This window comes from Rhinoderma darwinii, chromosome 8, assembly GCF_050947455.1.
Source record: "Rhinoderma darwinii isolate aRhiDar2 chromosome 8, aRhiDar2.hap1, whole genome shotgun sequence".
In the NCBI taxonomy this organism is placed as follows: Eukaryota; Metazoa; Chordata; class Amphibia; order Anura; family Rhinodermatidae; genus Rhinoderma; species Rhinoderma darwinii.
Window position 1 is genome coordinate 7,011,059 of NC_134694.1, and position 14,916 is coordinate 7,025,974.

Consider the following 14,916-nt stretch of genomic DNA (forward strand, 5'->3'; position numbering starts at 1 on the left):
AGTGTCTTCAACTTGCCATCAGGGATTCTGGCATTTTTTATGGCAAGAATAGCGCAGTACCGCAAGCCAGGCAAGAAACCTGACAGAGTCCACTATAAGTCAACAGGATCCATCAGGATTAGTTGGAATATTTTCGCAGACCTGTTGACATCACCTATAAGTAATCTGTCCAGTCCATGTGTCCGCCACGTCTTCTATAAATGAACATTTAATACATTGATAAATATGGCGCACGTTCCGCCTGTCATATTTCTGAACCATCTGCGCTATTCTCCCGCAGTAGGTAAGACCCCTGTGTGCACATCTTGTCATGGTCATATAAGGGGCTGGGACCTGTGATATCATTGTTGTAGAACTACAAGTCCCATCATTGCTCCTGAGCCTTCCTGGTTGGCATTTGGTAATATGCACTGCCCTCATTGGTCATTGGGACTCCGTTAGTCCTGTAGGGAGGGGTTGGTGGTCCGGTAATGATCTGACGGCTTCTCCTTGGTAACTTTGTAGTAACATTTCAGCTTTGTCACCGTCTTCACGGCTCCTCCCAGGGGTTGTCTCCTTCTACCTGGGGACAGGTGCAAGGAACAGGCTGCAACCATATCCAGATCTTCTCTCCAGGGTCCTGCTCTCCTCCAGGATGTCCCATCCAGACTCTGTTCCTGGAGACCACCAGCTTCCACTATGGGCGATCACTGGATCTCATTCCTGGAGTGGATCGGGAAAGCTGGACAGTCCTCAGGATCCTGACAGGGACAGGAAGTCTCCTTTTGCCGTGGAGTGGATCCCTGATGGTCACCTGGCCACCTTATCCCTGGAGGGCTCCAAGGAGGAGACCATTGATCTTGAAGACCACCCATGTCCGGATGAAACGCCCGGAAAGATTGCAATGCAACAGGGACCAGTAGACTGTTCAGTGCCAGACACCTGCAGGGATCATGGGCAGGGACTCAGTCTCTTCTGTTATCAGGAAGACAAGCTCGTCTGTGCCCAGTGTAAATCCCTGGGCACCTGCCAAGCACACAGGACCAAGCCGGTGGAAGAGAGGGCATCTCAGATCAGGGTGAGTAGTGGTCCTGTCCCTGCTGCATTGCAGAACTGTGCCCCTCTGAGTTTAGTGCCATCCTGCAGAGGAGGAGAGCTGTTGGCTATTCAAGGGTTAAAGCTTGAGCACCCTTGTGTGGAGACAGGAGGAGGGGAATGTGTTGCAGCAGAGACCTGACTCATTGCCGCAGAGAGAGAGATTTATTTTCAAGCGATCAAATCATACCAGCCAGGCAGTGCCCATGCCAGCTGGAGGGGGCACACTGTGCGTGGATGCGTGACAGTGGATGTGTACTGGGCAAACTTCTTGTTTTGCAGGTTATATTATCTGTGATGGGTCATATCAGTTTTATCCGTCCCTAGGAAAGCTGGGTGACGTCCAATATGGTCGCCAAAAGGTTGTCACCAGCTTTTCCAATATGGTCGCCAGCTTTTCCATACTCTTGAATGGTGAATCTGTCTATCTATGGGGCAGTGTTGGGATAGGAGTGCATGACTTTGTATCTAGGCAGATTTGCTATTCAGGACTCTAGGAAAGTTGGGTGACAGCCTATTTATAGACGGCAATAACGGGAGAGTAAGAAAAGGAACCACATTGATTTTTCCCTCTTAAATCAGAGTAAATATTCAGCTTACATACCGCTTCCTGGGTGTACGCCCTGATGACACCAGCGGTGCCCGCCTCTGACTCATTCCCTGCACCTTTTAAAATACTTGACTGTCACTTAGGAGCGTTGGGAACGGGCGATGTAACCGTCCAAATCCTGCGCCGGCCAGCAAGTAAAGAGGATGCCATCTGGAAATGCCAAAGAGGGACCGATTTTACCACACTGACACCCACAGTGCCCCCATTACTGTGATAACAGTTCTCCAATAACAGTGACAGCCACAGCACCCAACAACAGTGACAGCCACAGCACCCAACAACAGTGACAGCCACAGCACCCAACAACAGTGACAGCCACAGCACCCAACAACAGTGACAGCCACAGCACCCAACAACAGTGACAGCCACAGCGCCCAACAACAGTGACAGCCACAGTGCCCAACAACAGTGACAGCCACAGTGCCCAACAACAGTGACAGCCACAGCACCCAACAACAGTGACAGCCACAGCACCCAACAACAGTGACAGCCACAGCACCCAACAACAGTGACAGCCACAGCACCCAACAACAGTGACAGCCACAGTGCCCAACAACAGTGACAGCCACAGTGCCCAACAACAGTGACAGCCACAGCACCCAACAACAGTGACAGCCACAGCACACAACAACAGTGACAGCCACAGCACCCAACAACAGTGACAGCCACAGCACCCAACAACAGTGACAGCCACAGCACCCAACAACAGTGACAGCCATAGCAGGCCCACAACAGTGGCAGCCACAGTGCCCCCATAACAGTGACAGCCAGTGCCCTTCGCAACAGTGACAGTCACAGTGCCCCCATAACAGGGACAGCCACAGTGCCCCCATAACAGTGACAGCCACAGTGCCCCCACAACATACACAGCTACAATGCCCGCATAACAGTGACAGACATAATACCCCCCAGAACAATGCTTGCAACAGTGTCCACATTTCAGTGAAAATCACTGCGTCACCATAACATCAGCCACAGTGGCATGAAGGTGGAATTAAATTAATGTGGAGCTCCCCTTTATATAGACAGTAAGGTGGAGCTCCCCTTTATATAGACAGTAAGGTGGACCTCCCCTTTATATAGACAGTAAGGTGGAGCTCCCCTTTATATAGACAGTAAGGTGGAGCTCCCCTTTATATAGACAGTAAGATGGACCTCCCCTTTATATAGACAGTAAGGTGGAGCTCCCCTTTATATAGACAGTAAGGTGGAGCTCCCCTTTATATAGACAGTAAGGTGGACCTCCCCTTTATATAGACAGTAAGGTGGTCCTCCCCTTTATATAGACAGTAAGGTGGAGCTCCCCTTTATATAGACAGTAAGGTGGACCTCCCCTTTATATAGACAGTAAGGTGGAGCTCCCCTTTATATAGACAGTAAGGTGGACCTCTCCTTTATATAGACAGTAAGGTGGACCTCTCCTTTATATAGACAGTAAGGTGGAGCTCCCCTTTATATAGACAGTAAGGTGGAGCTCCCCTTTATATAGACAGTAAGGTGGTCCTCCCCTTTATATAGACAGTAAGGTGGAGCTCCCCTTTATATAGACAGTAAGGTGGACCTCCCCTTTATATAGACAGTAAGGTGGAGCTCCCCTTTATATAGACAGTAAGGTGGACCTCTCCTTTATATAGACAGTAAGGTGGACCTCTCCTTTATATAGACAGTAAGGTGGAGCTCCCCTTTATATAGACAGTAAGGTGGACCTCCCCTTTATATAGACAGTAAGGTGGAGCTCCCCTTTATATAGACAGTAAGGTGGACCTCCCCTTTATATAGACAGTAAGGTGGACCTCCCCTTTATATAGACAGTAAGGTGGACCTCCCCTTTATATAGACAGTAAGGTGGAGCTCCCCTTTATATAGACAATAAGGTGGAGCTCCCCTTTATATAGACAGTAAGGTGGACCTCCCCTTTATATAGACAGTAAGGTGGACCTCCCCTTTATATAGACAGTAAGGTGGAGCACCCCTTTATATAGACAGTAAGGTGGACCTCCCCTTTATATAGACAATAAGGTGGAGCTCCCCTTTATATAGACAGTAAGGTGGACCTCCCCTTTATATAGACAGTAAGGTGGACCTCCCCTTTATATAGACAGTAAGGTGGAGCTCCCCTTTATATAGACAGTAAGGTGGACCTCCCCTTTATATAGACAGTAAGGTGGAGCTCCCCTTTATATAGACAATAAGGTGGAGCTCCCCTTTATATAGACAGTAAGGTGGACCTCCCCTTTATATAGACAGTAAGGTGGAGCTCCCCTTTATATAGACAGTAAGATGGACCTCCCCTTTATATAGACAGTAAGGTGGAGCTCCCCTTTATATAGGCAGTAAGGTGGACCTCCCCTTTATATAGACAGTAAGGTGGACCTCCCCTTTATATAGACAGTAAGGTGGAGCTCCCCTTTATATAGACAGTAAGATGGACCTCCCCTTTATATAGACAGTAAGGTGGACCTCCCCTTTATATAGACAGTAAGGTGGAGCTCCCCTTTATATAGACAATAAGGTGGAGCTCCCCTTTATATAGACAGTAAGGTGGACCTCCCCTTTATATAGACAGTAAGGTGGACCTCCCCTTTATATAGACAGTAAGGTGGACCTCCCCTTTATATAGACAGTAAGGTGGACCTCCCCTTTATATAGGCAGTAAGGTGGACCTCCCCTTTATATAGACAGTAAGGTGGACCTCCCCTTTATATAGACAGTAAGGTGGACCTCCCCTTTATATAGGCAGTAAGGTGGACCTCCCCTTTATATAGGCAGTAAGGTGGAGCTCCCCTTAATATAGACAGTAAGGTGGGCCTCCCCTTTATATAGACAGTAAGGTGGACCTCTCCTTTATATAGACAGTAAGGTGGAGCTCCCCTTAATATAGACAGTAAGGTGGAGCACCCCTTTATATAGACAGTAAGGTGGAGCTCCCCTTTATATAGACAGTAAGGTGGACCTCCCCTTTATATAGACAGTAAGATGGACCTCCCCTTTATATAGACAGTAAGGTGGACCTCCCCTTTATATAGACAGTAAGGTGGACCTCCCCTTTATATAGACAGTAAGGTGGTCCTCCCCTTTATATAGACAGTAAGGTGGAGCACCCCTTTATATAGACAGTAAGGTGGACCTCCCCTTTATATAGACAGTAAGGTGGACCTCCCCTTTATATAGGCAGTAAGGTGGACCTCCCCTTTATATAGGCAGTAAGGTGGAGCTCCCCTTAATATAGACAGTAAGGTGGGCCTCCCCTTTATATAGACAGTAAGGTGGACCTCTCCTTTATATAGACAGTAAGGTGGAGCTCCCCTTAATATAGACAGTAAGGTGGAGCACCCCTTTATATAGACAGTAAGGTGGAGCTCCCCTTTATATAGACAGTAAGGTGGACCTCCCCTTTATATAGACAGTAAGGTGGACCTCCCCTTTATATAGACAGTAAGGTGGTCCTCCCCTTTATATAGACAGTAAGGTGGAGCACCCCTTTATATAGACAGTAAGGTGGACCTCCCCTTTATATAGACAGTAAGGTGGACCTCCCCTTTATATAGACAGTAAGGTGGTCCTCCCCTTTAAATAGAAAGTAAGGTGGACCTCCCCTTTAAATAGACAGTAAGGTGGACCTCCCCTTTATATAGACAGTAAGGTGGAGCTCCCCTTTATATAGACAGTAAGGTGGAGCTCCCCTTTATATAGACAGTAAGATGGACCTCCCCTTTATATAGACAGTAAGGTGGAGCTCCCCTTTATATAGACAGTAAGGCGGAGCTCCCCTTTATATAGACAGTAAGGTGGAGCTCCCCTTTATATAGACAGTAAGGTGGACCTCCCCTTTATATAGACAGTAAGGTGGAGCTCCCCTTTATATAGACAGTAAGGTGGACCTCCCCTTTATATAGACAGTAAGGTGGAGCACCCCTTTATATAGACAGTAAGATGGACCTCCCCTTTATATAGACAGTAAGATGGACCTCCCCTTTATATAGACAGTAAGGTGGAGCTCCCCTTTATATAGACAGTAAGGTGGACCTCCCCTTTATATAGACAGTAAGGTGGAGCACCCCTTTATATAGACAGTAAGGTGGAGCTCCCCTTTATATAGACAGTAAGATGGACCTCCCCTTTATATAGACAGTAAGGTGGAGCTCCCCTTTATATAGACAGTAAGGTGGACCTCCCCTTTAAATAGACAGTAAGGTGGAGCTCCCCTTTATATAGACAGTAAGGTGGACCTCCCCTTTATATAGACAGTAAGGTGGAGCTCCCCTTTATATAGACAGTAAGGTGGGCCTCCCCTTTATATACAGTAAGGTGGACCTCCCCTTTATATAGGCAGTAAGGTGGACCTCCCCTTTATATAGACAGTAAGGTGGACCTCTCCTTTATATAGACAGTAAGGTGGAGCTCCCCTTTATATAGACAGTAAGGTGGACCTCCCCTTTATATAGACAGTAAGATGGACCTCCCCTTTATATAGACAGTAAGATGGACCTCCCCTTTATATAGACAGTAAGATGGACCTCCCCTTTATATAGACAGTAAGATGGACCTCCCCTTTATATAGACAGTAAGGTGGAGCTCCCCTTTATATAGACAGTAAGGTGGGCCTCCCCTTTATATACAGTAAGGTGGAGCTCCCCTTTATATAGACAGTAAGGTGGACCTCTCCTTTATATAGACAGTAAGGTGGAGCTCCCCTTTATATAGACAGTAAGGTGGAGCTCCCCTTTATATACAGTAAGGTGGAGCTCCCCTTTATATAGACAGTAAGGTGGACCTCTCCTTTATATAGACAGTAAGGTGGAGCTCCCCTTTATATAGACAGTAAGGTGGAGCTCCCCTTTATATAGACAGTAAGGTGGGCCTCCCCTTTATATAGACAGTAAGGTGGACCTCCCCTTTATATAGACAGTAAGGTGGAGCTCCCCTTTATATAGACAGTAAGGTGGGCCTCCCCTTTATATAGACAGTAAGGTGGACCTCTCCTTTATATAGACAGTAAGGTGGACCTCCCCTTTAAATAGACAGTAAGGTGGACCTCCCCTTTAAATAGACAGTAAGGTGGAGCTCCCCTTTAAATAGACAGTAAACAGGACACGGCTGCGTTATATCAGGATGAGTGACAGGAATGTGGAGCAGGTTCTCAGATAAAACTCCACCCGGAGACAGATCCATAGCGGCTTCTTATTGTCTGTGCTACAATACGACATTCTCTGCATCTGGGACGCGCACAATGGCCTCTTTATACCCGGCCTGAATTCTTGGCTCCTGCAGTTCATACCATGGGAAACCTTAGGAGTTGGGTTACTGGCCCTGGCATGTGGCGGCAATTCCCGGGTATCAATTCCATGTAACGACCCGACATAAAAGACTAATCACAGAGCAGAGGCGGAGTATATACTCAGCTGGATGTGCACGGAATGATGGGTACAGGTGTCTGATGTGTCGTCCTTACAGGAAAACTCCAGGCAAACCTAGTGCAGGGTCTGAGGGGGCGGAGCATGACACAGTTTCTCTCTTTGGTGTTCATTGTGTCATGCTCCGCCCCCTCAGGCATTGCTCTTTTTTTTTATTCCACAGAGCTGCTATGTTTGCCAGGGAAACCACCGGTGACCACCTTGATGCCTCCATGTTACAGACAGCTCGAGGAGCCTCCATTTAACTCCTCATATCCTGGATCCCTATGTGTATGACATGAAGGGAGCAGTATATTGGAGAGAACAGTCAACTTAAAGCGTAACTAAACTTTTATAAAACTTTAGACATGTCATAGTGACATGTCAGAAGTTTTGATCGGTGGGGGTCCGAGCACTGAGACCCCCACCGATCGCTAAAAGAAAGCGCCGGAAGCGCTGTGCCGTTTAGTTTCTGATCGGCTTTCCTGGAACTTTCTGTTGAGCTCAGACACCACTCCAAGGAAAGCCGATCAGAAACGAAGCGGCACATCCCTCACCCGAGCGCTTCTGCAGCTCCGTTTCAGCGATCGGTGGGGGTCTCAGTGCTCGGACCCCCATCGATCAAAACTTCTGACGTGTCAAATGTTTTTTAACAGTTTAGTTACCCTTCAACAAGTAAAGCTTGATCATTGTATAATGGAAAGTTCTTCAACTTCAATTCCTCACCACTCAGGTTCTCTGCATGCTGTCAGTGAATGGAAATTTTTTTCTTTAATTTCAGAGACTGAAAACCTGTCCTGATCATGTCGAGCTGACCCAGGTGCAGCGCTCGTGATAGCAGGCGCTTACATAGAGGTGATGGGGCCCCATAGACATGATTCAAATGGGGCCCCCCATCTAGTGTCGGTTAACACCACTACACCCCTAACCACCTGAGACAGGAGGACTTGATGCTTACTTGCCCCATTGCCTTGGATTAATTCCCCACACCCTTGTTTGTAATATCTGTGGAAAAAAGAATCCCTATACAGGTTCTCACCCCCAAACCTGGTCTGGGCCCCGTCTTTCCAGGGGCCCCATAGCCACGTGATCTACCACCATGGTATGTATGCCCTTGCATTAAGAGTGTATCAAACCTCTTTCTTGTAATAAGCCCTACACCTGAGCAGAACATAATCAGGACTCGAATGTTCCCATTCACTGACCAGAAGCAGAGATCTTGAAAACGGTGTAGAATTGAAACACAAAGCATATTAGAAATTGTCAGAACTTTTCCTTATACAACGATTGAGCTTTATTATAATACAGCATTGCTGGTTTCCAGTGAATTTGTCAGGTCTGTGCGCTGCTTGCTATGAAAGGGTTAACAGCGGCGGCGAGATGTGCTGTATTGATCCCGCCGTTATGTGCGGTCGTCAAAGACGTTACTAACGAGGCGCTTCCTTCTCAGAACAAGATAGTCGATCAGTGCGAAAAGCTGCAGCTACACACAGCCGGAATTGAGAAGTTTCTCGCTGACGCGCTTCCAGCCAAGATCCCACGAGTGGCGGTAATTATAAGAACATATCACAGCCGCGTTATCCTGTGCTACGCCATATTCAGGACAGCGCTAGAGTCCTGTGTGACAGTCAGCATGGCGGGAGAGGGAGGGGTATTGATTAGAAATGCATCGGCCGATCAGAAACAGATTAGTATCATATAAAGGGAATTTATAATATTGTCAGCTATGAAAGCACCATAAGCCTGGACTAACACAATGAACTGCGTGATTCAACTACAGCCTGTATTATACTCCAGAGCAGAAGTCACAATTCTGCTAATGGAAACAATCAACAAGCTTGCGGTCAGGCACCCCTAACGGCTTAGGCCTGATTCACATTGCGTTTTAACTATTCCGTCGCAGGTATATGTCAAGAGGATTCCCAATGTATACCTTCGACAGAAGTTAGCGACGTGTTTCAATGTATAGGCATACAGTGAGATACGTCGCCCGAACTCAATGGGCACAGCGCTACTTGAAGCGCTGTGACAGGGGGACCCCCTAACGTCACTGTCCATATATGGATAGTGATGTCAGGGGCTTTCAACTACGGAGTCCATGGCTAGAGAATCGCAAGCGCTCTAGCCGGGGATTCCTATCCTGAGAAAGCCCTTGACGTCACTGTCCATATATGGACAGTCACGTTAGGATCTTTCATCTGCCGGAATCTTTGGCCAGAGCGTCGGCAACGCTCTGGCCAGGGATTCTGCTCCCAGAGGGAGCCCCGGACGCCACTCTACATATATAGACAGTGGCGTCAGGGACGTCTCCAGTCCCAGGGTCCCTGGTCAGAGCACTACCAATGCTTTGGCCAGGGACTCCATAGTTGAAAGCCCTTGACATCAATGTCTATATATGGACAGTGACGTCAGGGGCTTCCCCAAGGCCCGGAATTCCCAGACCGAGTGTTACTTAATGCTCTTCATGGAGACTCCGGCCCTGGGGAAGCCCCTTGGCTATAGCTTTACAGCGGCATCCGTCACACATAGGCTCCCATGTTAAAATAAATGTATACCGCACGATATACGTTTTTTTAGCGTGACCCCTCAGGATGGAATAGCGTTGTCTATGGACATGTTTATCGTGTATGTTGGGAGCTTTCCTGACGTACATGATAAATGTAAGGCACAGACGTGATGTGAATCAGACCTTATCTGAGATTTTTTTCGTATATCAGGTTACTGTGTAAGGACGAGCCAGAATTTATATCACTAGAGCAAGACACTGAACAAGCAGGGGATGCTGGGAGATTTCAGCCTGCAGAATTATCAATACAGCTCTGGATTCACCTTCTTTACAAACTAACAAAAAAAATGATACAGGATTCTTCATTATTTGTGCGTTTGTTACAAGAGAGACGTCTGTAACACTGTAACGAGCCCTGCACCTGTGTTACAGAGCACGGCCAGGGCTGCCCGCGAGCTGATCATCCAGCGACTGAACTTTATTCGTAACGTGTGCGACAACGAAGAGCAGCGCTTGCTGGAGGAGATCCATGCCGAGGAGGAACGGGCGCAGCAAGGGATTCTCACCCAGAAGGCCCACTGGACGGAGTCCACCAAGAAGCTGTCTGGTATCAGGAACTACCTGGTGGACATGCTGACCAACATGGACGACCTCAACCTCATCGTACGTAATAATAGTTAATAATAATATAACATTATACACGAAATTCCTTTAATCCGTCATTAAGTGTTCTGGATTATTGGACGGTAATAAGAGAAGTTTAAAGGCTGAGTCCCCAGTTTGATTTATCATTCTGAGTCAAAAAACATGTGCCGGATTATTAGAATTTCTGGACTGCTGGATGCCGGATTAAAGGAATTTTCTTGTATTTTCTTTCCCTGCAGTAGAGATAAGTAGGTGGGATGGTTCTACATTTCTGTACAGTCCACATCATTACAGTGGTCTCCATTCCCATTTGTCTTTTCTTCTCTCCAGGTTTCCGAAAATAAAATGGATGACAGGTCAGTTCTCAAAAGTCATCACTTTAATATATTGTACTTGTTTAGAGGTCTGTATAAAAGCGTCTGAGGTCTGTATTTAAAGGGCCTGGGGTCTGTATTAGTTTAGGGGTCTGGGAGTCTGTATTAGTTTAGGGGTCTGTGAGTCTGTATTAGTTTAGGGGTCTGTGAGTCTGTATTAGTTTAGGGGTCTGGGAGTCTGTATTAGTTTAGGGGTCTGTATTTAAAGGGCCTGGGGTCTGTTTTTAAATCGCCTGGGGTCTGTATCTAAAGGGCCTACGGTCTGGATTTAAAGGGACTGGGGTCTGGATTTAAAGGGCCTGGGGTTTGTATTTAAAGGGCCTGGGGTCTGTATTTAAAGGGCCTGGGGTCTGGATTTAAAGGTTCTGGGGTCTGTATTTAAAGGGTCAGGGGTCTGTATTGGTTTAGGGGTCTGTGGGATGTATTTAAAGGGTCTTTATTTGTTTAGGGGGTCAGGTCTGAGTTCTGTATTTGATTAGGGGTCCGGTCTAGAGTCTGTATTTAAAGGGTCTTTGGTCTGTATTAGTTTAGGGGTCTGTATTTAAAGGGTCTTTGGTCTGTATTAGTTTAGGGGTCTATATTTAAAGGGTCAGGGGTCTGTATTAGTTTAGGGGTCTGGGGCTGTATTTAAAGGGTCTTTAGTTGTTTAGGGGTCAGGTCTGAAGTCTGTATTTGTTTAGGGGTCCACTATAGGGTCTGTATTTAAAGGGTCGGGGATCTGTATTAGTTTAGGGGTCTGGGGGCTGTATTTAAAGGGTCTTTATTTGTTTAGGGGGTCAGGTTTGAGGTCTGTATTTTCTTAGGGGTCCGGTCTAGGGTCTGTATTTAAAGGGTCTGGGGTCTGTATTAGTTTAGGTGCCTTGGGTCTGTATTCATTTAGGGTGTGATGAAGAAGGGTCATATGCCCTATTTGTGATATTAATGCTGTAGTTTGGAGGCGTGTCCAGTATAAATGGGCGGGGCATATGGTAAAACTTTTCAGAATCCACCCGACGTCCCAAAACTTGGCGAGTATGTTAATAAGTGACCGTAATCTGTGATCGGATTTAACCCCGGAGACCATCTGCGGCTCATACTGACATGTTCTTCGGCTTCTGCTGTAGTGAAATGATTGACTAATTTCTGGCAATCTCTGACAGCGCGTTTCCAAGGTTACAGCAGCAGATTTCAGGCAGAAGTTAATAATATTCTTAAGTGATGTAAGAAGTGGGGGTGTAGCTATAGGGGGTAACAGTCCAACCAGGTCCGTGGCCCCCCAGCCACATAAGACGACATCAGTTTAGAAATAGCACATGGTAGGTGGGGCCCTGCTACAAATTTCAGGGGTGTCTCAGGGTGGACAATAACACTGCTACATGTCTTGAAAACACCCATATCCTTCATTTGTGTTATGCAGTTATGCCCCAGGCTGAGACCTTACGGTCGGCCTTACGTTGGATGTTTCCCTTTGTGGTACCTTCACTTGGCGTGCGGTACAAATAAAGCAGTGCCTAAATATAAGCGCCATACAGTATGGTGCCCTAATAACCATATGTTAGCCAAAAAAAACGTCCATACAGGTGCCTAAGTGACAATACTATAGGGTGCCATCACCGCCGTACACTGGAAAAATAATATACTGTAACGTGCACAAATAGCAGTGCCATACAATGTAAATACCGCCACACTGTGCTCAAATAATACCAACACACAGTGACCTCATAAAGTAACCCAATATACAATTCATATCCAGGCCATCGGAGGAGCCCCTCCAGAAGTTAGCTACTTCCTCCCCCCTCTCTGGGATCACCGTTGTACTACACCTCCCAGTATGCCTGGTTAGTAAGCAATAAATGCTGGAAATTATGGTGACGGCTCTGGGCAGGGGCTCCACGGGAGGCCGAGGAGGAGACAGTAGGTGTATGAACGCACTCAATTAATAAAAAAGCTGAGACTTACCCCGGCCGTAGTCCTAGCAACGCGCGCAGCCCGGCCTCCTGGGATGCTGTTTTATCCCATGTGACTGCTGCAACCAATCAAAGGCTGCAGCGGTCACATGGACAACAAGAGGCGGGGCTACGCTCAGAAGAGCGGCACGTGTCACTAGGACTACAGGATTACCGCAGCGGACATACCACCCGAAAAACTGCACCACTATTTGGTTGCGGTTTTTCAACTTGAATTTCCTGCGGCTTCCAGGACGAATAAGCTGTGTACTTTTACGTAGCGTATCCACCTAGTGTGGTCCGACCCTAGGTGCGCAGGAGGGGAACATAAAAGAAATCATTGCACTGAAGCTGCTTCTTTTACACAGAGTCACTCACCAAGATGCAGTTCTGGCTGATCCTGGCTCCTGCAGGCACTACAGACTTCCAGCGCGGCGGCACATCTGTATGGAGTCTCCGCCTCAAACGTCGTACCCATGTCACCTGCGTAGACACCAGACACAAAATTATTCATATCCCTGACCAAACCCCTAAATTTACTTACACGCCCAAATTAATTCATACTCCCAGCCAGATTCCCAAACTAATTCAGACCCCTAAATTCAGACCCCAGGCCCCTGACTTAATTTACACACCCCATAAGACACCACAGACAAAAAAATAATTCAGACACCTATATACTTAACGCTTCCGGGTCTTCTTGCCTTCACTTCCAGTCAGGGGTCTCTTCCCCTCGGGTGATGGGTGCCTGCTTCACAAAACGGACGCTGGCCTAGTGTCACAATATTTTGTGCGGCGGGGCATATGTCATAATGTCAGCGTCAGTGGGGCCCGTTCTTTTCCCAAAATGAACTTTGGCAGAAGCAGTAGCAGCAGTGGACATTGCTGGCAGGCTGGCCCCTGACGGGAGTACCAGTTGTACTGCCCTGATGGTGGCCCTGACTTCTCTACAGGCATAGATTTAATCAAACATGTCTCTGAACAGTGAGAAGGGAGATCGTTATGTGATTGCCAGGAAAAGCTAAGAGAAGGAGGAGCCTCTGAGTGACCGGGTGACAGAGAAAATAGCCCCATTACAGCTAATATGGCTGGTAATGGTAGCTGGCAGACTGCTACTTTCTGGCCTAGAAACTGAAGAACACACAGCTGAACTTACAAGAGAGAAGCTGCAAACAGTTACTGTACAAAAGTATCTGGACTACAGAACAACTTTGACCTGGTCTTTGTGACACATTGATATGTCATTCAGTTCTTCGTAAACTTAGTCCAGGGTATCGTAGGGACAAGATCCACAAAAAAGCCTTCCGCTTTGAAGTAATTAGTAATGATATAAGCAGAAAAAGCCGCCCTTGGTCCTGAATATATCAAATTTCCACAGCTCCTATGCAGACCTATGTGTCTCCATGGTAACAGACAACAAATCATTTTTGTACCTTTCACTGTTAATAATAAATGTCTTATCAAGTATGTATCATCTAATTGTAGAACAGAAGAAGCAGAAGGAATTCTGGAACCTCAAGAGTCGGAAAAGTTAAACTTTAACATGAATTGTTGTCAGAGTCCATTAATAAATAGATTGTGGGCGCTGTCTGCTCTCTGCTGCACCACCGGTCAGTATAAGACACTTCACCTTCATATATCTTCTCCTCCTGTCCTCTCCTACACCACCGGTCAGTATAAGACACTTCACCTTCATATATCTTCTCCTCCTGTCCTCTCCTACACCACCGGTCAGTATAAGACACTGCACCTTCATATATCTTCTCCTCCTGTCCTCTCCTACACCACCGGTCAGTATAAGACACTTCACCTTCATATATCTTCTCCTCCTGTCCTCTCCTACACCACCGGTCAGTATAAGACACTGCACCTTCATATATCTTCTCCTCCTGTCCTCTCCTACACCACCGGTCAGTATAAGACACTTCACCTTCATATATCTTCTCCTCCTGTCCTCTCCTACACCACCGGTCAGTATAAGACACTTCACCTTCATATATCTTCTCCTCCTGTCCTCTCCTACACCACCGGTCAGTATAAGACACTTCACCTTCATATATCTTCTCCTCCTGTCCTCTCCTACACCACCGGTCAGTATAAGACACTGCACCTTCATATATCTTCTCCTCCTGTCCTCTCCTACACCACCGGTCAGTATGAGACACTACATCCTTAATATTTCTTCTTGTTCCGTTCTCTACCACATCTTCATATATCTTCTTCCGTCTTCTCCTACATCTTCATATATCTTCTTCTCCTATCCTCTCCTACACCACCGGTCAGTATATAACACTACATCTTCATATATCTTCTTCTCCTGTCCTCTCCTACACCACCGGTCAGTATATAACACTACACCTTCATATATCTTCTTCTCCTGTCCTCTCCT

At 46.8% G+C, this 14,916-nt stretch overlaps 2 protein-coding genes across 3 annotated transcripts in view; one reads left to right on the forward strand and one right to left on the reverse strand.

Annotated features, from left to right (window-relative positions):
* The window catches only part of WDR31 (WD repeat domain 31), a 45,672-nt gene extending 32,684 nt beyond the window's left edge, over window positions 1-12,988 (reverse strand). The window contains exon 1 of one of the 2 annotated variants that reach the window (XM_075834818.1): window positions 12,906-12,988. The gene's annotated coding sequence lies outside the window, so the exon portion shown is untranslated. Of the gene's footprint in view, window positions 1-1,678; window positions 1,752-12,905 lie in introns of those variants that run through there. The other variant, XM_075834817.1, reaches the window with a different exon arrangement.
* Window positions 1-14,916, forward strand: part of BSPRY (B-box and SPRY domain containing) — a 22,744-nt gene continuing 7,828 nt past the window's right edge. The window contains exons 1-5 of the mRNA XM_075834812.1: window positions 1-1,057; window positions 8,528-8,626; window positions 10,016-10,246; window positions 10,559-10,584; window positions 14,013-14,137. Of these exons, the coding sequence (XP_075690927.1) occupies window positions 635-1,057; window positions 8,528-8,626; window positions 10,016-10,246; window positions 10,559-10,584; window positions 14,013-14,137 (904 nt within the window). The 5' untranslated portion in view covers window positions 1-634. The remainder of the gene's footprint in view (window positions 1,058-8,527; window positions 8,627-10,015; window positions 10,247-10,558; window positions 10,585-14,012; window positions 14,138-14,916) is intronic.